The 22,602-nt window shown below is 40.7% G+C and overlaps 2 protein-coding genes across 3 annotated transcripts in view; one reads left to right on the top strand and one right to left on the bottom strand.

Moving 5' to 3' along the window:
* Positions 1 to 1,057, bottom strand: part of LOC102964376 (agouti signaling protein) — a 160,690-nt gene extending 159,633 nt beyond the window's left edge. Inside the window, exon 1 of the mRNA XM_042980578.1 lies at positions 942 to 1,057. The gene's annotated coding sequence lies outside the window, so the exon portion shown is untranslated. The remainder of the gene's footprint in view (positions 1 to 941) is intronic.
* EIF2S2 (eukaryotic translation initiation factor 2 subunit beta) lies at positions 606 to 18,823 on the top strand. Of its 2 annotated transcripts, none has more exons than XM_042980577.1 (9): positions 606 to 927; positions 6,861 to 7,038; positions 8,202 to 8,305; positions 12,157 to 12,292; positions 12,925 to 13,025; positions 13,583 to 13,731; positions 15,706 to 15,762; positions 17,698 to 17,783; positions 18,354 to 18,823. In XM_042980577.1, the coding sequence occupies exons 2-9, from the start codon at positions 6,861 to 6,863 to the stop codon at positions 18,527 to 18,529; spliced, it is 987 nt and encodes a 328-aa protein (XP_042836511.1). In that variant the 5' UTR covers positions 606 to 927; the 3' UTR covers positions 18,530 to 18,823. The 2 variants fall into 2 exon arrangements, with proteins under 2 accessions (XP_042836511.1, XP_042836509.1); XM_042980575.1 differs by lacking the exon at positions 606 to 927 and adding an exon at positions 1,134 to 1,332.
* Positions 18,824 to 22,602: the final 3,779 nt, after the last annotated feature.

Raw genomic sequence — 22,602 nt, forward strand, 5'->3', positions numbered from 1 at the left:
TGTTGTTTTGCTATTATTATGCCTCAAGGGGAATTGCATGATGCACCCACAGCGTTCAAGCAGGGATTTCATAAACAAGTATTTTCAGGCTTCCTGACAGACTGCTAGCAGACTGTTTCTTTTAGGGGACATCTTCTCTCAAGACTACATGAGGAGAGACTTGGTTTTGGACCTCCCAAGTTGAAATCTAGCCTGTTGTTAGGTTAAATTTCTCCTTAAGCAGGGACGCCTCTCAGTCGGTTAAGTCTCCACTCTTGGTTTCAGCTCAGGTCATGATCTCACAGTTCGTGGGTTCGGAGCCCCACGGTGGGACCCACGCTATCAGCACGAAGTCTGGTTGGGATTCTCTCTATGCCCCTCTGCCCCATCCCCGCTCATGTTCTCCTCTCTCTCTCAAAATAAATAAACTTAAAAGAAATCCCACTAAGTAAAACCTCTTAAATTAAAAAAAAAAAAAGTCTATTCATTTTTGAGAGAGAGAGAGAGAGAGAGAGAGAGAGAGAGAGAGAGAGGCAGCGCGCGAGCAGGGGAGGGGCAGGGAGAGAGGGAAACACAGAATCCCAAGCGGGCTCCAGGCTCTTAACTGTCAGCACAGAGCCCCCATGTGGGGCTGGAACCCGCTAACCACGACTTCGTGACCGGACCCAAGGCCCACGGACCCAAGTCCCACGCTTTACCGAGTGAGCCACCCAGGCGCCCCTAGTAAAAGCTCCTAAGTGAGGTGCGCGCTTCTAGCACCAATGAGTCCCTCAAACGTTAGAACACCTCGAGGGCGCATAGTGGAGGTAGTAGCAAGGGAACTAAAACCCTAACGGGCTCATATTATTGAGCTCTCACCTCCTACCCTAACCTAGGATAAATGGCCCCGAATTCACTTGACAAGCCGTGCAGAACATCGCAGAAACCTCTGCGCTGCGAAAGACTAAGGTAAGAGCAGCCACCTGCAAGAACCAATCTCCCGGCAAGGTTCCTCAGACGTAGCAAAAGCGCACGGATCGCGGGACTGCCGTGCCTCAAGTGCCCGCCTCTTCCAGGCGGACTACAAGTCCCGGCTTGCCTGGCGCCACGCCGTCGCCTGGTAACTCGCGCCAGACGGAGCGCTCCAGGATGGCCCCGCCGCGCGCCTGCGCTTTGGCAGGTTCTGCGCAGGCGTATTTCCAACGCTTGGGAGGGGAGGGCGGGGTGTCGTTCCCTTTCGCTGATGCAAGAGCCTAGTGCGGCGGTGGGAGAAGTGTCGGCAGGAGCAACGCTGCAGCTGGGGCCTGGGGCTGACCCGTCCGACTTCCCGTCTGTGCCGAGCCCACTCGAGCTGCCGCCATGTCCGGGGATGAGGTGAGGGCCTGAGCCTGGCTCTAGGGCTAAGGACTGAGGCGAGGAGCCCAACCCACCCCAGTGTGGGAGACCGGGCCTGCGGCCTAGTAGCCGGCCGCCGCCATGTGGAGCAGCCGGGCCTAGGCGGCCGGGAGCGGTAGAGCCCGTGAGGACTTCGGAGCCGCGGGCCTGGCCGCGTCCGGCTCTCCTCAGGGCGGCGGCGCCGAGGCCTGCGTCCTTTGGTTGGCCGGCGTTTCCAGAATTGAGAGCTCGTTGAGTCGCCGTCCCAGAAGGGGGCTTGAATGCCCGGGTAATGCCCCGAAAGAACGAGATTGAGGCTGGCGACCCCTGCATTCTTTTCGGTTTGACACTGGGGCACCAACTCTCCTCGCTGGGCGCCAGGCGTGCTGAGAGGAGCCTTCCTCAGCTCCGGCGGAGCTGAAAACTTTGCAGGCTGGCTTGTCCTGGCCGGTGTCCGCCCTCATGCTCATAACGAGCATTATTTTTTAAAAAGACCGAGGGGTGAGGGAGATAGGACGAGAGGAAAAGATCCTTCAGCCTCAGTAAGTGACTGACCTCGGAAAGTTTTAGGGAGGGAGTCCCTGAGCCTTCCTGAACGGAGAGCTCTGAGACGTGAGCGGGAAAATCCGGCTGCAAAGCTGGCTGGATCGTTTTCTCCCGTCGTGCTTGTACCTCAGCAAATTTTCTCAAATCCTTTTTAGCCAGGTTGGTTCCAGTTCACTTAAAATCAAACGGCTTATGATGAAATTTGATTTTAAGTACTGTCAGTAGGTATTGATCAACCCTGGGGGGGAAAGCTACGGCTTACCGGCCAGGTCTCCCCGCCAAAAGCAATGCTCTTGAATTTATAATTCACTTTGTAAATATTGGGGTGCTTGGCCTCTAGCGCCTTGGAGAGGAGTTAGAGGAGAAAATCGAGGCTTCCTCGAGCATTGGTGTTTTAGGTAGACCCTGAACGATGCTGAGAATTTCCACAAGTAGTGGAAAGGCCTGATCACAGGGTAAAGGAGTGGTTGAGAAGGCAAGTACATGTAATCACAGAAAGAACATTCTGCAATTTGGTTAAGGTTGATCCCCTTGAAATATAGTGGTGGCTAATTCACAGAAGGATTTGAAGACCAAAATAAGGAATTTTGATTTTATTCTGGAGGAGACTCCAATCTCACATTTGATTTTCCCAAAAACCTTGTAAGATTGTATCATTGTTATGCCCATTTTAGAGATGAGAGAACAGAGGCTTAGAGAGTTGTGTGATGTCCATGATTAAATAGTAACTGGTGGAACCAGTAGTAGAATTCCAGATCTATGCAATATTACCTCCATCTAGATAACTAACAGGCTCTTGGTCTGTTAGGAGAGAAACTGAGAGTCTAAATGAAGTAGGTGGTTCTTGCTTGGAGGTCATGCTCTGACTACTTTATTTCAAAAGTTCTGAGAGTAGCAGCGTCATGCTTTTTTTCTACCCATATTCTAAGCTTCTCATAACCTTTAACAGAGTGCCTGTGTAGTACTGTGGGGTACTATTCTGTGCATGGGTTTTATGGTAAAGTACTCACAAGTGTTGTAAGGGAGGTAGATCAACTAGTTGTTACAGGAGGTAGAAGAAATAGGGCCATTTCAACATAGCGAGTTGGGGAGCTGGAGGATTCAGCGTTAACAGTGGGATCGGGTTTTGAAGGAAGTTGGAATGTGAATACATTATTGAAGGGTGAACAGGATTTTATCAAGCAGAAATGGCAGAACCAGCATTCCTACAGAAGGCTTTGGAAGCCAATAAAGTATTAAGCAGCTTAGCAACTTCACAGGTCTGCCAGTCCAACTACATTTTATAGGCAGGAAACAAGGGCGTAGGGAGGTTAACTTGCCCAAGATCACACAGCAAGTTAGTGGGACTAGAACCTCTCAGCCTTTGGCTTCCGCTCTGGAGGTATGTGCAGGATCTGATTCCTCTAGTACTGACGACTAGATAAATACTCTTAGACTAGCCCTTAACTTTGGACTACTTTACAGACTTGTGAGGATCAGGTTAAAATTTGTACATGGAAATGATTTATAACTGCCAGGGACTCCCCAAGAGTAGAATTCCTGGGCTAGGATAGAGGGTTAAAGAACCTACTATTAAAATTTTTTTCCTCTTTTCTTCACATTTCTTTTTGTTTAAACACTTTATTGATGTATAATTGACATAAAACAAACTGCACACGTTTCTTTTTAAGCCTGGTAATTAAGCCAGAAACTCACTGATATATAACCTTTACCCTGGTAAAGCAGTGTTCTAGAATTATGGGGTGCTACCTAGTAAGGAAAAATTCCCTAATCTGCAGGCATTCATTGTTTTTCAGACCTTTTTTTTAAAAAGTGCTGTCAGTAGCAAAGATTACTGCTTATTAGTAGGCCCCATTCACAAAGTATCAGAACCATTGGGTTTTCACACAACATGGTAGGATGTTTTTACAAAAGAAGCTTTAAACTAAAAAAAAAAAAAGTTTCTGATTAAAAATGGATGTGTGTTGTACAAAGTTTACAAAACAGAAGAATACAAAAAATGAAAATTTTCCAGGATCCTGTCACACAGACATGACAGTGCTTAGCTTTTGTTCTCACCTTGTTTCTCTAGGTTCTTTTGTAACTAACATTTGTCTCCTGGGTGTGATGTGGTCATAAAGTTAGCATCTTGGGTAAATTCTGTTGGCTGAGAGTAGGTTACCACTTTCATGAAGCATTTTAGGCTATTATCAGCGTAAATTTTTGCTGGTATCCCTTTTCCTCACCTCCAGCCCAACCCAGGAAGTTGCAAGTAGGAAACTTTTTGAAAGCTTCGTTGTGGGCTTAAAAAAAAACAAAAAACTCAAGAGATTCTGTGGTTTTCCATAAGTGCACTGTCAGCAACTATTTGCTGCTCAAAGCCAAACTAGTCTCATAAAACATTTTGAATGTAATAATTTGTAAGTCAGACATGAAAATCTTAAAGAAAAAAAAAAAACAAAGACTTTTTCACTTCAGGGCTGACCTGGCCTTATATTTTGGGGTAGTCCTTCTCTGGGCACTACTTTGGGATCCCTAGTTTCCTTATTTTTAAAATCGACTTTGCTAGGTGGTGGGAGTATAATGAGGCAATGAGTATGTGTCTTAAACATCCAGAGACAGTAATTGAGAGAGATGTTAATTATTTCAGTGTATAATTTCCTGTATGTTTATTACTCTTTACAAGGCTACAACCAAACTGTTTCCCTGTAGACTTAAGTACAAATGTTTTTCATAGGATAAGAAAACTGTAAGGCTGCACTGATTTGAGAATCCCTCAAATCTTTGGTCTATTTTGTTGGATAATAAAGGCTAATTAATATTCCAGAGAACTTGATACTTGAAAAAAATGCAGTAAATTGTAAGCCCTGCCAGACATCCAAATTTTTAGTGCCTAGATTGCTGTCCTTTTGCCAAACCTCCATATTTCAGTAATGAGGATAAACTAGATAACCTCCCTGGAATAGATTGCAACACTCCATGTAGGGTGACTCAAGGCCTGATGGATCAGCAGTGGGGAACTTCCTCCTGTTCTGTCTTCTTCTTTCTTTTTTTTTTTTTTTTTCAAAGTTTAATCAGTAATGTCCTTCAGACTGACTGCATTTCAGAATTATTCATTTGCTATACAATTAAATCTTTTGTGAAAGTAAAAGAGGAAGTCTTTGAAAGAAGGCTGTATCAATTTCCAGAATGTCTTGAAGATCCTTCTCTATTGGGTGAAGACAGTAACTACCCTACCTTATTACAGACCTTAGTTTGATTTCAGTGTAGCTCAATTTCTCTAATGTACTTGGGTACATTAGAATCAGTTTTTGGGATTTTGAGTTTTATGATGTCTTAGAAATTTGATCACCCTAAATTGATGAAATTTGAGTGATAGGAATCAAGAGATACCATGCTTTGTGAACCATGAAGCGTTGTATAAATTCTAATAATTGCTAACATTTATTGAGTACTTTTGTGTCAGGCACTGTGCCAAGTGTTTAAATATATATGAACATATTTACGTAAATTTGTGAGGTTCGGTTTTGCTTCTGCTACTGATTTCCATTTTACATCTGAAGCATGGAGAGGTCAAGAACTTACCTGGAGTAACACAAGTACCAGTGAGAGTCAGGATTTTAATTCAATCAGTTGGACTCCAGACCTGTGCGTTTGTTTAGAGAGGTGGGGGAGGGACAGAGAAAGCAGGCTCCACACTGTCAGCATGGAGTGGGGCTCTAATTCATGAACAGTGAGATCGGGACCTGAGTCCGAAATCAAGAGTCAGACGTGCAACTGACTGAGCCACTCAGGCACCCCCCAAACCTGTGCTTTTAAATACTTCACTAAACTGAAGCTCATTGGGCAAAATGCTAAATTTAAGCATGGTAGAATTTGGACAAAGATTGGTAAGGGACTTAGAGAAAAATTATTTGGGATTTGAATCCAATTCTACTTGACTTCAAAGACCTCTTTCCACTCTACCAGGCATCTCCCCTATATGTTCTTAAACTGTTGTGTCTAAAATAATGATCTGTATTTTTTCCCAAGTGATCAGTGTACACAAATCATCTAAAACAAGTTATAAATTAGTTTTTCACTTATTCTCTAGTAGACATTAGATTTAAAATGACCTAAGAAAACTTTGAATGTTCTAGAAACAAAAAGCAAAGTAAAAGGTTGTGTGGAAGTTTTTCTTACTCAGATAGAGATTAGCTATAGGAAAGGCTGCTGATGGATTTTTATAAAGGTTTATCTGAACTTGGAGGGGAAAATAGTTTTTTTTTAAATCAGGTCAAGTCTGGTATAGCAACCCCAGGTTACAGCCTTAAATAAAACATATATAACCTGCCTAGGCATTGGTTTTCTTCTCCAAAAAATGGGGGGCATAGAATAGGTTATTTCTACGGTCCCTTCCCTAAGTTCCATGATGCATTTATAGTCTCCAAATTTGCTCATGAATTTTAAAAGTGAAGTTACTGTATCTTGTGACAGTTTACGTATTTAAGGCAGGTGCACATGTTTCAGAATCCCACCTCCACCCCTATTTAATAATACAAGGACGGTTGGATGGACTTTGTGTGTGTAAAATCCTATTTGGTACTTAAATGCACCATATACTGTTTTACTTCTAAGCATATACCCTTTAAGAGTACAGCATGTTCCAGGGCTCCTGGGTGGCTCAGTCAGTTAAATGTCCGACTTCGGCTCAGGTCATGATCTCACAGCTCGTGAGTTCGAGCCCCATGTCGGGCTCTGTGCTGACAGCTCAGAGCCTGGAGCCTGCTTCAGATTCTCTCTCCCTCTCTCTGCCCCTCCCCCCCGTGTGCTCTCCCTCTCCCTCTCCCTCTCCCCTCTCCCCTCTCCCCTCTCCCCTCTCCCCTCTCCCCTCTCCCCTCTCCCTCTCTCAAAAATAAATAAACATTTTAAGAAGTTTAAAAAAAAGAAAATACAACATGTTTGGAATGTATCATTAAAAAAACAATCATTTAGTTCCTTTTTCTTTATTGTCTTTTAAACAGATGATTTTTGATCCTACTATGAGCAAGAAGAAAAAGAAGAAGAAGAAGCCTTTTATGTTAGATGAGGAAGGGGATGCCCAGACAGAAGAAACCCAGCCCTCAGAAACAAAAGAAGTAGAACCAGAGCCCACTGAGGACAGAGATGTAGAAGCCGATGAAGAGGACAGTAGGAAAAAAGGTAGGTGGTAGATATGAGTCACTGTTGTCTTTTGAGACCTGGTTCTCTTCCATCAGTGTTTCTTTTTTTTTTTTTTTTTTTTTTTTTACATACAGTGACCTCTCAGCCTGATAAGGTTGTTCCAGTGAAGTTGAGGCTATCACCAGGCCATGTACACTGGATCTTGCCAGATTTCTGATAAACTTGTTCCAGAGAAATTGCTACTGAATCCACAACTTGTAGAAATGACAAAACCTCATCATTCCAGGCCTGGTTTTTCCAGTCTAACTTGTCAAGTCTCTTCTCCAATTTTAATTGTGGTTGTATTTGAGTGTAGGCAAAAAGATTTAGGGCCTGATAGTTTTGTGTCTTAGCAAGTCTGAAAATGTATAGAAGAGATTAAAATTACAACCTAAAATGTTTGGATTTAGATATCAGCACTAGTTATTCCCTCTTGCACACTGACATAGACACCATTTGACTACTAGAAAGAAATGATTCTGTAAATAAAATTTACGCCTGCTGAACATAAGACACTGCTAGTAATGGGGACAACTGACATTTATTGAGCATTTACTATGTGCTAAGTAAGCATCTTGTACATGTTTAAAACAAACTTGAAAAGTAAATCATTCTCATAATAAGACAAAACAAATTCATAAATAGCTCCATGAAAAACTTTGTAGTAGAGGGATCCTAAAATATTCCTAGCGTACAAGAGGGCAGGGCAAATGAAAAACTGATTGAATAAACCCATTATTTACTCACTAATAATGGATAAAGTTTACTAAGAAGTGGAAATAATTAGTTGTGCTGGAATGAAGGATTAAAGTAAGGGAGATGAGAGGGTAGACAGAAATGGAGAGAGAAAACTAGAGAGCCTTGAAAATTGTGTTAGAACCCTGACTTTGCCTTGGGAACAATGAGGCACAATATGGTTAGATTACTAAGTAAATGTTCCCAACATGGTCCCCTAACCAGGTTTTTCCTACAGAGCTTTGACTTGACCTGCCATTGTGTTTTTCAGAATCATAATCTTTGTGGTTTTAGAGAGACCACTGTACTAATTAATACTCGATCTCTATTGTGATGACTAATTAATAGCTAAAATGTTGGTTTAACTCTGATGCTATGCCTTCTGCTAGTTATTAATAATTTTTAATCTCAATTGTCTGTCTTTTTAGATGCTTCTGATGATTTAGATGACTTGAACTTCTTTAATCAGAAGAAAAAGAAGAAAAAAACAAAAAAGATATTTGATATTGATGAAGCTGAAGAAGGTGTAAAGGTAGTATTGCTTTCTTATTGAAGGTAAAATTTGACCTCTCGAAAGGTTGCTAATGACTGATGTTTCCCTCCCTTTGTCTTGTCTCTTACCAGCTTTGCTTTTGTTATTAAGTACTTGAACCACTTTTGAGGTCATTTTCTTGGGATTTGGTCTGACTAGGTGTCTTAAAGGGATTATGGTTTAAAGGAATATAAATTTAGGTTTTACACATTGTATTGTGTGCCATTAAGATGGTTACAAGCCCCTTGTCATTAACCACACTGAAATTGGCTAAGGAAGAGATATTTCTGTAAGAGAAATCCTATGGAGTATCTATTCCTATGGTTTCTTCTGTTAAACTTTTGGTAGCATGTTGAAGATACACAAACTTATATGTGTGCCTCTGAGCAGCAAAAAATGAACCCCAGCTTGTGATGGTTGGTGGCTGATGATCATATGGCCTATAGGAGAACAGGAGCACTGAGCCTGGTTTTATGGGGTTCTCTGATCTTGTAGGGACAGGAGGCCCTATAATTGTCTTGTAACTGGATCAGTTTCCAATGTAAATACTTCAAAACTCTTTTGAACAGGGATAGGTAAATGTATGAGTAGGGGGGTAAATAAGAGGGTGGATCAGGAAGGAGATGAAAGTCTGTTATTCCTTCACTTAGAGCTACTATTTTATTTCCTTCTTTCCTTCCTTCCTTCCTTCCTTCCTTCCTTCGAGAGAGAGAGAGGGCAAAGAGAGAGAGAATCTTAAGCAGGCTCCATGCCCAACATGGAGCCCAGTGTGGGGCTCAGTTTCACAACTCTGAGATCATGACCTGAACCAAAATTAAGAGGCACCCCTGGAGCTACTATTTTAGACTGTTCAGGAATCTTGAGCAGAGTCCACACATCTATTTAAAAAAATTCCAGGATAGTAGCAATTTTATGTATATACAAGTGAGAAGGAGCAAGCATGAGAACACATGCACATGTACTAAGTGTCCTATTTTATGCCTTCTACCCCAATTTTTCTTTGGTTTGCTTGAACTGAAGTAAATAAGGTATATCCCACATGTAACAAAGAAATGTATACAGTAATTCATTCAGTTTTAGAAATAGTGCCATAATATTGATAACTTGGTTAATTCAGCAAATATGCATTGGTAATTACAGGGAGTCAGGCTAATTGCTAGAGTACTGAAATGAACAAGATATTTTTCCTGTTTTCAGAGATTATTTTAGTTCAGGGATAATTTAGAGTCCTTTAGAACAAGATGATTTTACCTGGATTCATCTATTCTCTCCCTGTCTGGGGATTCTCTTCTCTTCCTACTATTGTAAGGAAATTGAGAAAGAAATGTTCAGATTATACTGAATAAATGAGGTTTAAATATCCTGGGTATCAAGGTGACATATCAGAGATGTGCTACAGAAGGTCTTGGTTAACAAGATTTTTTTGGAGGCATTTCCTCTAGTAGCTTTCATCCTGAAGAATTGCTTATGAGCTCTATTCTTACTAAGTGCTTGAATACAATTTTCTCTGCTATTGACAAGTCCTAAACATAAGAGCTTGTTTAAAAGTATCCTCATCAGGCCGTCAAACACTAAAGTGTTTTTAAGATATTGGGTTACTCTTCTGAATTTTTAGACTATCACATGACTTTAGAAAAATACTGAGAAACACTGCCATTTTCTGTGTTTCACTGGGTCTTAGCCTCAGTTTGGAAGTAGATCTTACTGGGATGAAATAAATAATAGTATAAGACTAGAAATTGGCTGTTGTGTGCTAACTTATGTCAGCATATCCAAGTTTCTCATTTACTGACTGTCATCTCAGAGACTAAGTTAGTATCTGCTTTCTTGTTTATGTGTTATCCAGCTAATACATATGGGCTGATTTGGTCTTTGATGGCCAAATGTGGCATTGAAACTACACAGCTGGGGAAAAAACCCAGCAAACTACACAGCTGGATTTGGAATCTCAAGGCTGAGCTTCATTTATTTCCAGTTCTTGCAGCTTTTCTGTGAAGATTTATGAAACTATAGTAGCTAATGTCAGTAATTCAGGATGCAGGCACACAAAAATAGATGATAGGTAATATCGACAGCATACTTCATGGTAGGAAGCAGGACAAGCTGGTGAAAGGACAGAGGAGATTAGAAGGCTGGAGACAGAGACTGGCCCTTTCTGGGGTGTATATGTCTCATTTCTAGTGCCGTATTTACCTCCATAACTATTGCAGCCAATCTTCGGATAAGTTTTACCTTGTCTCCTTCCATTCATCAGGTGACCCTAATTCTCTGGGTTCTGCCTTTTCCCTCTTTCATGGTGTCATCTATTGAAATGATGCCCAAAGACCTCTTCACAGTTTGGTGCCAGGCTGACTGTGGTATAATAAAAATAAATATTTGGTCTTTGTTCCCAGTTCTTGGCACACAGCTCCTAAAACGCTTGTCATCTCTGCAGTGACAAAAGTGTCTTTTGAGATGACTAGTGGCTAGGAGTTCATGGATAGCTTCAGGATGGGGGCTGGTTGTCAGAAAGATCAAGCCATGATTAGAGAATTGGAAATTTCACACACACACCTACTCCTCCAGGAAAAGGGGCTGGAGATGAGTCAGTCACCAGTGGACAATGATTTAATTAATCCTGCCTACATAATAAAACTTCCATAAAAACCCTTCAACAGTGGGGGTTGGAGAGCATCAGGGTTAATGGACACATGGGCTGTTGGGAGAATGATATAACCAGGGAAGGTTCTGCACCTGTCTCCCTCCCTGCTTTTCTTGCTCTGTGCACTTTTCCATTTGGCTGTTACTGAATTATATCCTTTATAATAAACTGGTAATGGTTATGTGAAGTGCTTTTCTGGATTCTGAGTCATCATAGCAAATTATTAAATGGGGTGGAGGGGTGTTGTAAATTTGTAGTCTTGTCAGACTATGTGGGTAAAACATGGGGACCCTATCCTTGCATTGGCCTCTGAAGTAAGGACAGTCTTGGACTGAGCCATTAAACCTATGGAGTCTTATCATTGAGCCTGTATAGTGTCAGAATTGAATTGAATCATAGGCCACCTAGTTAATGTCAGAGAGTTGGAGAATTACTGTGGAAAACAGTATGTATTTGGTGTTAGGAGGAAAAAAACCCCTCCCAGTGATTGCATCAAAATACTTAGAAACTTCCTTAATATACTCCTGAATACTCCTTTTCCTGCTAAAGATTGTTAATCAGAAGATTAGGAGTCTTTTAAAGATTCTCAGGTGTTTATGACAGTGGCCTGGTTTGGAAATATGGGCAATAATTGTAAGATCTCCAGGCTGATGGATAAAAGAAAGGAAAAGGTCCCACAAAAGTGTCTTAAAGAGGGGTGCCTGGCTGGCTCAGTCAGAAAAACATGTGACTCTTCAACTCGGGGTTGTGAATTCAAGGCCCACGTTGGGCGTGGAGCCAACTTTTAAAAAAGTGTCTTAGACAATTTCTAGTTTAAATGACAAAGACTCTGAGCCAGTTTGGCCCACCTGTGAGGGACATTTCTTTTTATTATTTTTTTTTAATGTTTTTATTTATGTTTGAGACAGAGACAGAGCATGAGCAGGGGAGGGGCAGAGACAGAGGGAGACACAGAATCTGAAGCAGGCTCCAGGCTCTGAGCTGCCAGCACAGAGCCCAATGCGGGGCTCGAACTCACGGACTGTGATATCATGACCTGAGCTGAAGTTGGACGCTTAACCAATTGAGCCACCCAGGCGCCCCAAGACATTTCTTATCTATTACTTCAGTTGTGAATATTTTATTTTTTCCTCCAAAATGATGCCAGCCCGTATCATTTAAAAAAATAGTCCTAGTATCAAAATGTTGAGACTCTTACTTAATTTCTCAGGATCTTAAGATTGAAAGTGATATCCAAGAAGCAGCTGAACCAGAGGATGACCTTGACATTATGCTTGGCAATAAAAAGAAGAAAAAGAAGAATGTTAAGTTCCCAGATGAGGATGAAATACTAGAGAAAGATGAAGGTAATATTGGGGCTCAGCAGCTCATTTCTGTTCTACTCAAGACTTTAACCTAGTGTCTTGGTCCCTTTTTATTATTTCCTGTTCCTTCCACTGCCTGGAAGCTAAAAGGAAAGAGTATCTAACTTGATAATGACTGTTAAAGATTTCATGGGGGAAGAATTTGGTAGTTGTGATTACAATGAAGACATGCTGATTAAGACTATTGGGAAAATCACTGTAACTGGATTTTAAATAGTTTAAAAATTACTATTTTTTGTTAAAAGTGCTGTTTTATTAATTCTAAGTACTAAAGTCTTTAGAGAACTTGAGTATAGTCAGCAGATGGGTTTTTACTTCAGAACAGCTGGACTTTTTTCCTCTCGTTATCCTAGTGCGTTATTTTCTCTTGTGTTTGTTATATCAGGAAATAATTTGGTATGTCTGTTATCACAAATTCTAATTGGAGTGGTCTGTTAATGAAAGTTGTAACATCCCTGTCTTTAAGAAATGACAGGTTGTTTCTAATCCTTGATGCTTTTATGCTTTCTGTGGGACAGAAGACAAATGTCTTTGAAGCTTTCATTTCTCTAGATCTGTCCCCCCTCACTTTGTTACTGCCTACCCCTCATTCTTACAGTCTTTGTTATCTATAGCTTTAGAAGATGAAGACAGCAAAAAAGATGATGGTATCTCCTTCAGTAACCAGACAGGCCCTGCTTGGGCAGGCTCAGAAAGAGACTACACATATGAGGAGGTAAGACAAATTCTGTTAAGAAAAAGGGCTAAGATGTTACGAAGAGCAAGATATTTATACTGAATTGGAAGGGCCGTTGAAGAACAGTGAAACAGACCTAGAGAGGTCACACAATTAGTGCAGTGTTGCCTGATGCCCTCATATGGGGCAGCTACCCAGAGTTTGGCAGTCATTATGGTATTCACTGTTCCAACTGAATCCAAGAACTTCTGAGGACATGGAGCCCCTTGGACTTGGGGGAAGAGTAAAGGAAGGGGTGACTAATTTTGGGGCCAGAGTAAGTCTGGAATTCACTTGTTGCAGCTTTCCTGAATCTTTTCTATATATCATACTCTCTCCCATAAAAGCCGCAGAATTAGTAGGGTCTCATTCGTTCATTTAACTGTGAACAGGTTGTTGCTCAGCATCCATAAGGGATGAGTCTTGCTCTCATGTAGTGATACGTGTGTGTGTTTAGTAAAAAGTGATGTTTGTTTTGAAGTAAAACAGTGACTCAAGTGGGAACTTTATATTCCTATTAATAAGCATGTACATGAATACCAATTGTTTCTCTATAGCTATTGAATCGAGTGTTCAACATCATGAGGGAAAAGAATCCAGATATGGTTGCTGGAGAGAAAAGGAAATTTGTCATGAAACCTCCACAGGTTGTCCGAGTAGGAACAAAGAAAACCTCTTTTGTCAACTTTACAGATATCTGTAAACTGTAAGTTGGTTAATGGAGAGTCTCCACCCCAAATACCAGATTCTCAGAGGAGTATATGTTAAATGTCTTTATTGTGCACTTTGTTGCAGGTAGAAAGAATGTCGGGGTTGGTTTGAGGGAGGTCACCGTTCAAGTCTGTCCTATCCGTAGATATTTCAATTCATAGGTCTCAGGGCTTGTTTTATTAGGCATCCAGAGGTGAGAGACCCATGAGAGTGGATCCTAACTATAGACTGAAAAGGGAGGAGGCTGAATGTAGTCCTCAGACAGGAACCTGGGGAGCCCAGGAAGGTGGAAGGGCTCATCAGGCTGGGGTAGGCCTTACAAACAGGTGCAAGAATGAGCTCTGGGAAAGCAGCTGAATTTGATGTGCTTCTTTCTTGGATGGCCGTTGCCAAGACACGATCAGTGAGATTTTAGATTTCTTAATTACCATCACATTCCATGTGTATTTCAACACCAGGTCACTGTCTGGGTCTGTCACTTCCCACAGCTCAACTGCATCTCTTCTGAGAGGCTTCTTAGGGCAACCAATCTTATCCATTTATTGTTTGTTATTCAGTTTCATAAATGATACATGCTTATTGCAGATAAAAGGCAAAACAATGATGGACAGAAAAGAGAATAATCTCTAAAAATTCTACCACCCGGAGATAATCACTGGTTTTCATTATACACATTACTTAAAAGATTTTAGACTTTTTTTGCTGATGACAACAGTAGTATATTTTTATTTTAGAAAGCTAGAAAACATAGACATGCAAGAAAATGAAAAATCATCTGTAAGTTCACCATTAAGAGATCATAGTTTAATACTTTTATGTTTAGCTAGTTTTGTGCATGTAGTTATTTTTAAATAAATTGGTGTCATACTGGTTTTTAATCTTTTTTTCTCTTAGTATATCACAAAACATTTACCCATGTCATTAAACTGTCTTCATAAATGTTTTTAGTAGCTACACAACATACAGCTCTTAGGTGGATACAGTTGCTTCCGTGTTTCCATGATCAGCAAAGCTTCAGGAAACATTCTGATACATGTATCTTGACAATAACTCAGAATATAGCCTTAGGGCAAAAGTTCCCAAAATGGAATTGCTGAGTTAAAAAGAATGGATATTTTTTATGGCAAACATTGACAAATTGCTTTCTAATAAGCTTGTACCAATTTATACTCCCACTAGCAATGTAGGAGCTTACCTGTTTTGTTGTATTTTCACCAACCCTCACTACACTTTGGGAAAAAATAACTTTAAAATTGTAATAGTAGTACCTGGTTTGGAACAAGTTCAAACAATGCCAAGTGAATAGAATTAAAAGTTAAAATATTGACTGGCATTGCTCTGTACTTTTTCCTATGTGTACTTTTGTTGTTGTTGTTACATAGATAGAATGGATGTATCATTAACTTATTTAACAGCTCCCCAGTTGGTGAATATTTAAACTGTTACCAATTTTTCTACTGTTGTGCTACCATGAAATATTTCCCAATATGTTGTCCCCCCCCTGCTTTCTTTTAATGAAAAATTTCAAATAGGAAATACATAGGGATTACCATAACAAACACCAAAGTGTCCATTGCCTGGGGTTGGTATATTTTGACACATTTGCTTCAGATCTTTTTCTTTAAAGAGGGCTGTAGAGTTAAAATTACCGACATCTTTGTATCTCTTTATGATCCCTTCATTTTCCTTCTCAGAAAAAGATGTTAACCTCTAAAGTTGGTGTTTACTTTCCTGTCCATGTTTCCAGACATTTTTTCATATATCTGTATTTATAAATAACATGTTGTATGGGCTTTTAAATATAAATAAATGGTATCCTATATATCTTTATTTCAGTGTTTGATGAACTGGTCACTAAAATTCACTGAATAGTTAGGTAATCAGATTAAAACAGTGAACAGGATGGTGTTTTAGACATTTGGTTCCATTTCCAATGAGATAAGGTTTATATATTCCATTTTCTTTTTAGATTACATCGTCAGCCCAAACATCTCCTTGCATTTTTATTGGCTGAATTGGGTACAAGGTAAGAAACTATATTCACATTTATATACAGTTATATATATAGTAGTACTGGATGTTTCCGAGGAACTTCTCCTAACTTGAAAAGGATACATAACACCCTTAGAACATTCACCTGATAATCAGAGGAAATTTTAGGCCAGTGAGGGAAATGATTTCTGAGAGCTTGGCTGCTGAGGAATAGAGAACAGTTTTCAGTGGCTCATCTGTACAGGCCTGCTGGTATTCCTGTCATTAACTGGAATTCTTGGGTCTTTTTATGGAGCAAATATTTTTGGAGGAAACGATTTTCTTAAATCAGAATTTATTTTCTAAATTGTTAATATGAAGAAATAGAGCTTTAGAAGTTGATGAGTGGCACAGGAGAAACACTGAAACAGAGCCTTAGTTAGTTATTTCCCTGTCTTCAGGGCTCACCTGTTGAAGGCACCAAGCCAGTCCCTCCCCATTCAGGGAGACCAGAATCCCTGGGAGGCCATCCCAATGAGTGTGACCATAAATACTAAAGATAAGTGATGTAGACTTAAGAGCAGTATGATAATAGCAACTCAAACATGCTCAGTACCTGCTGTGTGAGAGGCACTGTGCCAAGCACTTTTTTGAGTACTGTCTCAGTCTTTATAACAGTCTTATGAACTGTAAACAGAAATTAATAATACCGTCTTACAGGTTTGGAAACCGTTTCATTGAAGTTGTAGTTAGTCACATAGCTAGTTAGTTAATATCATAGCCAAGATGGCACACTCAGCTCTGCCTGTCTCTGGAGCTTGAACTCTTAAAAGGCTTACAGAGATACCTAAGGTGTTCTGCTCTCTTCCTACTCAAAACTCTTCTTAAAACCGTTTGATGCAATTGGCTACACTTGCTCTGGGGTTAAGGAGTGGCTTACTTTGACTAGTGGATACGTAGGCTCTGTTGTAGAATTGTGTTTTAAATGTAAATTTGTTACTTTATTTGTAACTTACATAAACTAATGCAGTAAAAGCTACAGTGGTTTTCTTACTCAGAATAATTTTAGTTTTTGTAGAGGTGGGGTATTAAAACAAGTTGTGACCAGTGAACTTATGGTCAATGGGCTAAATATTATGGCGTTGTTGAGAAAATTCCATTTCTTTTGACAGTGAATGGAAAAAAACTCTTACATCGAGCATTGGGATCACCGTAGCCTGGAGATTAAGGGTTACAATCTGTGGAGGATAATAAACCTTATAGTTAAAGGAGAATCACAGGAGAGGTTCTTACAAAAGGCAGTTTTATAATGAGATATAAAACAAATGTAAATTTAATGCTACCTGGCTGAATTTTGTTTCACTTTGTGATTTGTAATTTTTAACAAATGATGTCTAGCCCAGAGCTTTACCAAAAGTGCTTGTCAGCACCTTTTCAGAAAGTTTCTCTTTAAGCACCATTGACAATATGTGGCCTGTGAGTTCAACTGTACTTCTTTATTGGTAACTATATAGTTCACACATTCAGTGTACAAATGGTTTTTAATATGTTGACATAGTTGAACCATTACCACGACCCATCTTAGAATATTTTCATCACCTATGTGACTGAATCAAAACATTTAGTGCTCAAAATTTTTAGAGATACAACTCCCTATTTTTATATTTATAGACTCCCTCACTGTCTAGTACATGGTATACATTCAGTAAAAGTGTTTTTCTTTGTTGGATGAATAAGCCATCACAGAATCAAATTGTTTTAGACTTAAAGGTTACTAGAGACTTGGTTGGTTGAAATTGGATTTAATGTTAGGAAATATGGGTAGGTCATCAGGCACCAACTACTTAAAAATAAATCTTGAGAAACCAGGTGGTATCGGACTGCTCTAGAACTTATGCCACTGAATATATTTTAAATTCATCAAGTGTATAAAGGTCCTTTGGTTCCTTACAGGAAACAATAATGGAAATATTTTTGCTTTCTCTCATAGTGGTTCTATAGATGGTAATAATCAACTTGTAATCAAAGGAAGATTCCAACAGAAACAGATAGAAAATGTTTTGAGAAGATATATCAGTAAGTACATAATTCCATAATCTCGCTCTGAAATGTTCTCATCAGGCTGCAGTATTTTGGGGATGAGGGAGAATGATAATGATGGGAAGGTGGGACAGCAAGGTGACTTCTTGGCAGCTGTGTAGCAGGGAGAAGGGTTTGGATTTTTCTTAAGGCGCAGCAGACCAAGGCTGCTGGTTGGTTGTAGGCTGAAGGCCAAGTCAGAGAAATCTGTTTGCATTCAGGCCTGGCCTGTCTTTATCATCTTCCTAATGACTTAAAGTTAGCAGGTCTGTTCCCACCTAGGTAACCTAGGAAGTTCTGAGTGGCTCTCCTGTAGACAGATCCAGGAGTGGCATCTGGCAAGCACCCCTACCTCCTTGGACATTTGGTCTTTCAGCCCATGATTTAGTGCCTGAAGTATCACAGCAAACACCTTGTGTCTTTACCCCTAGAATATCTAAGTTAAGCTAAAGTTTTCCTTGGTCTGGGTACCATTTGGGCTTATGTTCTGTGTAGAGTATGTTTGAGAGAAGAAACTTCTGGCTCACTGCAGTCAACAGGTAATTCTGTATGTTGCTTTTTCTGCAGAGGAATACGTTACCTGTCACACGTGCCGATCACCGGACACAATCCTGCAAAAGGACACCCGACTCTATTTCTTACAGTGCGAAACTTGTCATTCTCGATGCTCTGTTGCCAGCATCAAGACCGGCTTTCAGGCTGTCACAGGCAAGCGAGCACAGCTCCGTGCCAAAGCTAACTAATTGGCTAACCACCACTGATTTTCAAAGTGTGTTGTGGAGATTTGGCTGGACAGGTTTACCATCAAAGTGGATATATCATTGTATTAAATACAAGATAGAAAAGCTGCCAAGTTTTTTGGCTTGTGGCTGGTTGGTCTGAAATCTTTGCAAGATGCCGATGCTCAAGCTGTTGACCTACTCATTGCCTACTTTAACAACTGTCAGAAAAACATGATGGGGTAAGGCGGTGCTTTTTTAAAATCGTTCATAGACTTATGTAAAATGCAAGATAAATTAAAGTTATTATAACAGTGATTCTTTCAACTTGGTTTGTCCTTCAGTTTTCTATAAAAACTGTGCTTAAAATGAATTTAGCAAAAACAGTTTATGCCTGGGCTCCGGTGAGGGCTTTATAGTCTCATCCTGTGAAACTGGAGATTGGTAGGTGCTTCAGCTGGGCAGCCATTTTTCTTCTCAACTTCTCTGGAGATAAAGCTTCACATGAGAGAGAGGGTGGCTGGAGCATGAGATCTGGGAGGACAGCCTGTTTTCAGTGTCAGGGGACGATTTCATAGATTTGAATTCTTTTCATTATGTGAGGATTATTGCTACCGCCTGACTGCCAAATCCTCCTGCTGTTACCATATGAAGGAATACAAGGTGCAAGGTACCCTCCCCCTCAGAATTCCCTTTCTTATTGACCACTAAGAAGATCTTAGAAACCTAGCCTTTATGATAACTGGCACATGGAGAAAAAACCCTAGTTGGGAATCTATTGGTGAGGAAGCAGCGTGGCATGTACTGTACAGAGAACTTGAGTCTGACCTATGACCCTAGGGAAAGCTTTTCTTTTTCCTCCCTAACTTGTGTTCTGGGTTTGAAAAAGGCCCACTACAAATGTTTTTCTATTTTGTATATTAACATGAGAAACCAAGAGGTGATGCTGCCTGTGTGGTGCTTTTGGTGCCTCCAGTTCTGCCTTCTAAGCATTTGGCCGAACGGTTATTTCTCCATTCAGCACAGGGAGAAAGATCCCTTCACGTGTCTGCTGTGATCTGTCTTGCACACACTTCAGAGGATAAGGGCATATCGCTGTTCCTCACGCTCTTGTTGCCAGACTCCTAAGTGGCCCCAGGAGCAGTCACTCAGCCCTGAATGTCTTACCCATGTTGTTTTTAATCACTGTGACCTTTAAAGTACAGGCCAAGTGTTGTAAAACATCTTGGCCATGAAGTGGTGGAGGGAGGAGAGTATTTCCTCGACTCAATAGGTCCCAGGGAAACCACACACTGGCTGAGCTGCCACCACTGCCCTGATGAACTCAACTGTTTATGATGCCATCTTCCTTATTTTGTATCTATGCCCACATAGTTCCCAATGTCGGATGTTACTGCGTGAATAAAGCAAGGATGAGTGCCTCTTTTGTGCTCACCAATGAGCGCTCCATTGCTTTTGTGTGTGTATATACGTGTTTAATTCATTTATTTACTTTAGTGGGACCCCTTAAAGAAGATAAGACTTTACAATTTTACCTGTGGGACACAGTTATATTTGCGGTTTCAACCCAATTTTAACTTCATTCTCAAAACAGTCCCTGGACTAATACTAACCTTTTAAGATTGTTGAACTGAAATGGGATTAACTCTGTATTAACCCATTCAAAACTGTGGGCTGCTCTAAGTTACCCATTCACAGTAGTATCAACTTCATCTCTCTTACCTCTCACTAACCAGCTCAGCAGCAAGGAACCTTCTGTAGGGTGACAAAGCAAAAGGCAACTGAGAGTTTTTGATCAAGATCCACGTTTTGGTTGTGAGAGGGGAACCAGACCACCATCTCCAAAGTGTGTCTTGAGTGTTCCTAATTATGCAAAGGGGGGAAAAAAGGGTTCCACTGGTGGTTAAAAAAAGTTTGAGACTAGATGAACACGTTCCATGACTACCTAGGAAAAGTCTTTAGTACGCTGATAGGTATTTTCATGACTACATAAACGGGCAGTTCTATCTCTAGTCTTCAGAAAAACCTTTCTGACTCCATCTTGGCTCATTCCCACCTGCCCACTGCATGTAAAATACTGTTTCTCCTCCCAGCCCACCATAACGTAGGCACCGAGAACAAGGGTTTTTGTTCACTCATGCACCCCTCCCCCAAGTACTGAGAGCAAGTAGTAGGTGTTCCAATACTTGAGTTTGCTTAAAAGCATAGAATATGCAAACTTTTATAGTCCCTTCTCTCCCCCGCCCCAACATCAGTCTAAGTGTTCTGGCAGAAAAAAACTGCTGGACTGGACATCTGGAAAGAAATGCTGTTGTGGTATATGAGGCCCAGTCTGACCTGGTTTCCCCCACCCCGATCCTTTGTACTGGCAATTCTAAGGTTTCACATTTGAACAGAATATTAGGTTTTGCATTATGTTTAGAAGTTGGGCTTTGTAGCATGTGGTATACTTTTTTAATTGAAAAGATGGGTTTATAATTAAAAACTTAATCCCCATAATCCTACCAACATAGAACCTTTTAGTACCAAGAACAGTTTTCCAAGTTAGTACAGTTTTCATAATTTTTTAAAGCTGCAAAGAGTTTTCCATGTTCTACCATAGTTTATTAAATTAGTGCTCAGATGATGCGTGTTTGTTAATTCTTGGTAATACTAGGAGTATGAGCTCTGACCAATCTGGAGTGACAGTCCTCTGCCATTGATTATATTCTGTATTCTCATCTATAAAGTATGAAAATGCCTACCTCAAAGATGGTGAGACAGTATATGCCAAGTGCTTAACCCTGTCTGACACCTGGAACTATTTTCCTTCTGTTGAATACTTCTTAGACTGAATTTCTACAGTCAATGGGCAGACTTTAGGGTAGCCAAGTGTACAAATCCTGAGAACTGTGGGTATTGCTTCTATTTTTATGGTGACGGTGGGTTTATTGGGCTATTATAGACGCTCTCAGGATGGTTGCCTGTCTCACGGTGATCCTGATAAACCTTTGGCCACAGGTGCATCAAACTCTCCCAACATTGTGCAACAGAGGCATAGTCCTTGGAGCTTTGTCACATTGATGGTGCTTTTGAGAAGAAAGGACCAAACTCCTACTGGGTCCCCTGTGTCTGTCATGGCTCCTGTCCTTTCAAACCTTCCCTGACAACAAAATATTACCAAAATGTTCTGAGCACTGCCCCTTGATTTAAGCTTGGCTCCTGTTTTATTAATACAACACTGGAAGACCAACTGTTGTAAAGGCTAAGTATGATGGATATTTGTTTTTTTTTTTTTTTAAAGTAGGCTCCACGCTCAACATGGGGCTTAAACTCATGACCCTGAGATTTTGATTCACATGCTCTACTGACTGAGCCAGCCAGGCACCCCTCTGTTCTTTTAATTTATTAATCGAATATTCTTAAATAACTCTAAGCTATTCCTAAATATTCTTAAATAATCTGTTATGTAAGTGGCTAGCACTACCAAGTCCCAACTTTGTGCCAGTTCCTGTTCTAGTGCTTTCTTAATCAGCACAGCGACTCTTTGAGGAAGATATACTATTCTTCCCATTTTATAGATGAGGAACAGAGACTCAGAAAGGATAAGCAACTTGCCCAAGAGGTTGTAGTCCCAGGCATTCAAGCTCCAGAGCCTGTGCCCGGCCTCTGCAACACTGCCTCTCTGCAACAATGTCATATGTTCAATAGTGTTACCTGAATGCCTGCAGCAAAAGGCAGTCCCCGGCCCTCCAGGAGCTTATAGTTTCGTGACAATAATAGGTGTGCTAATAATAATAACCAGCTGTAAATATAGTCTGGTAAGAGGGGTGACAGAAGTAGGGACGGCCACAGCTAACTCAGGCCAGGAAGGTGACTAACTCAGGCCAGGAAGGCCAGATAATGAACCAGATGAAGACAGAACATCCCAGGTAAAAGCAGCTGGAGCTGTAAAGACACAGAACCCAGATAGTTCCTTCCACAGTTAGTTCTATGTGCTTGACAACAGGGGTCAGATTGGGAGATAGAAGACCTTGAATTAGAAAGAAAGGAAAGGGGTCTGGAGTCTACCCACTGGGTAGTGAATAACTAAATGATGGTGCTAAAGAAGACAGACG

This window comes from Panthera tigris, chromosome A3 (assembly GCF_018350195.1).
Source record: "Panthera tigris isolate Pti1 chromosome A3, P.tigris_Pti1_mat1.1, whole genome shotgun sequence".
In the NCBI taxonomy this organism is placed as follows: domain Eukaryota; kingdom Metazoa; phylum Chordata; class Mammalia; order Carnivora; family Felidae; genus Panthera; species Panthera tigris.